The sequence below is a fragment of the Elephantulus edwardii genome, unplaced genomic scaffold (assembly GCF_000299155.1).
Source record: "Elephantulus edwardii isolate Elephantulus edwardi_28Jun2011 unplaced genomic scaffold, EleEdw1.0 scaffold00007, whole genome shotgun sequence".
Lineage (NCBI taxonomy): Eukaryota > Metazoa > Chordata > Mammalia > Macroscelidea > Macroscelididae > Elephantulus > Elephantulus edwardii.
The window spans coordinates 4,110,262-4,112,914 of NW_006399757.1; the positions used below are offsets into that span (position 1 = coordinate 4,110,262).

Sequence of the window (2,653 nt, forward strand, 5' to 3'; positions counted from 1 at the left end):
ATTTCCTGCTTCACCATCCAGCAGGATACCCATCCACTTCTACCCCCTCCCTTCACATCTACCTCCCTTTCACCAGCCCTTCATCTACATCTAATAACTTGTATATGAAGCTTCCATGGCTTCTGTGATTTCAAACACATCAGCTGATGGTAGTTCCTTATGTTGGGATCAGTGTCTCTGAAGTTTAGTTGTAATAGACTTAAAGACCCATGTTAGCAATAGGAGGAAAAGTTGTTTACAAGTAATTTTTATGAGTTGGTTAAAGACCGAAAAAAAAAAAGACTTTTAGGTCAAACGTACCTTTTTGATTGGACATAAATTGTTTTAAGCACATATCAAAGATGTTCCTTTATTAAAATTACATGGAAGAATTTAAATCTTGTTTTCATAAAGTAGGTAGAGGTAGCAAGCATAAAGTAAGCTGGAGACATTGTTTATAGACCTGAAGAACAATGCTGCTAAGAACAAAAAGCAGGGGAAAGTTGTATTTGCAAGAGAAAGAAAAGGATTAGGAACAGAAAACAGAATACCTAATTCTGAGGAACACTAGGATTGGTCTTCAGAGGGGGAAAAAAAAGGTTTCTATGATAATGTAAAACATTTCAGAGTACATGTTAAAGTTTAGTTTTCTCTTATGGAGCTAAAGTTACCTTAGAAGGCTGGGTGGCCCTAAAAGTCTGGGCTTACCAGAAACCATAAAATATGCTGAGAAAAACAGATGTTTTGAAGACTTGGTAGCAAATGCTATGTTGCAACTGTGTTTAAGTGGGATTCTGTAGTAATTCATAGAAGTTTATTTTGTCTTAGAAAAAGTAAAAGTATAGTAAATCAAAACCCAACTCCCCTCCATCATCACTGACTCCTGATGACCCTCCAGTTGGTTACTGAAGCTGTACATGAGGAAACTGTTCATCTTTCTTGTGCTGAGTTCCTAGTGAATTTGAACCGCCTCCTTTGTTAGCAGCTCAACACTACTACATTTTCCCACATAACTCATGGAGTCAGAACCAACTCAAAGCTGACTCTCCAGTGGATTTTTGAGGCTCTAAATTGTACAGTTGTATATTGCTGGAGGCTCTGCTATGGGTTGGTTCTGACTCAGTGGAACAAAATAACAACAGATTACACAGGAGAAAAAAAACCCCAAAAAACCCAAACAAATTCTAAACGATTTTTTTTTACTTTCTGTACTTTGTAGTTGATAATATATAAGTGTGTCTCGTGTAATAATAGGAAAACAAAATTGGAGAATTGCAGTCTTAAGAAGCAGTAATGCTTTTAAACATGGTTTAAAAAGTGAACTTATTTTTACAGCTGATAGTGGTACTGATAAGAAGGCTGAAATTTTTTCACCATTAGCTATTTAGCAGATAGTATAAGGAACTTGATTGGAATTAGCCCTTGAAAATTAAAAGGTGAATTTACTTTGTACAGGATTTACATGTATTAGCAGGAATTTTGTAAGACTGGTGATATTTTCTTTGTTCTTACCAAATTTTCCAGTTCTGAATAAAATTCTTTTCCTAGTAAGTTAATTTTTTTCTGGGGATAAACCATCTCTGATTATTATTTATTTATACAGAAGATGATGTAAATAAACTTTTAATAATTTTTATTAACTATTATTGATATTCAGGAGATTTGAATCTCAATGTGGTCGCCATGGCATTATCAGGCTATACAGACGAGAAGAACTCCCTTTGGAGAGAAATGTGTAGCACTCTTCGGTTACAGCTGAACAATCCATACCTGTGTGTCATGTTTGCTTTTCTGACAAGTGAAACGGGATCTTATGATGGAGTTTTGGTAAGCTAATTTCTGTCTCACAAGACCTTCCTTTTAATTGTCCTTATATCCATATATATGTAGAGTTTTATATATATATTTGGTACCACGTCAGGAGATTAAGAGGAATTTTGTATTGGGAAAGTATGCAGTCAGAGACCTCTCCAAATTACTGAAGAGTAGTTATGTTAGTTTGAGGATTGAGGTGCATTTGATTCATTCCATGGTCTTTCCAGTCACTTGCTATGCTGCTAGAGCTGGACAATGAATAAGGACAACAGAATAATTGATGCCTTTGAGCTGTGGTGATGGAGACTAATACAGAATTTCCCATGGACTGGCAAAAGAACAAACAGCTATATCTTGGAGAAGATTCAGTTAAAATAGAGTGCTCCTTGGAGGCAAGGATGGCAATGCTTCATCTTGCATATTTGGGGCATGATGGCTAGGAAAAGTTATCACTTGGAAAAGGACATCATGCATGGAAAGGTGGGGAGATGGCAAAGGAAAGGAGGACTGTCAATCAAGTGGATTAACACAATGACTATAGAACAAGCTCAAGTGTGTAAAAGATTGTGAAGTTGGCACAGGATAGGAGAAGGTTCAGGTCTGTCTAAAGAATTGCTGTAAGTCATACTTAACTCTACATCACCTAACAGTAACAACAACTATTTTTATATTTTTATGTATGTATGTGTATATGTTGTTGTACAACAGCCCTAAACTGCTCTGCCCTGTGCCAATTACACCGTCTCTGACACACCCAACCCAATTACCCCAGTCACTGAATCAATCCACCTCATAGAGGGCTGTCCTCTTCTGTGCTGTCCCTCTACTCTCCCAAGCATGATGTCCCTCTCTAAGGACC

General features: G+C 36.9%; 1 protein-coding gene across 1 annotated transcript in view; it reads left to right on the plus strand.

Annotated features, from left to right (window-relative positions):
* Nucleotides 1–2,653, plus strand: part of MIOS (missing oocyte, meiosis regulator, homolog (Drosophila)) — a 45,758-nt gene that overhangs the window by 10,290 nt on the left and 32,815 nt on the right. The window contains exon 4 of the mRNA XM_006880234.1: nt 1,637–1,806. Within this exon, the coding sequence (XP_006880296.1) occupies nt 1,637–1,806 (170 nt within the window). The remainder of the gene's footprint in view (nt 1–1,636; nt 1,807–2,653) is intronic.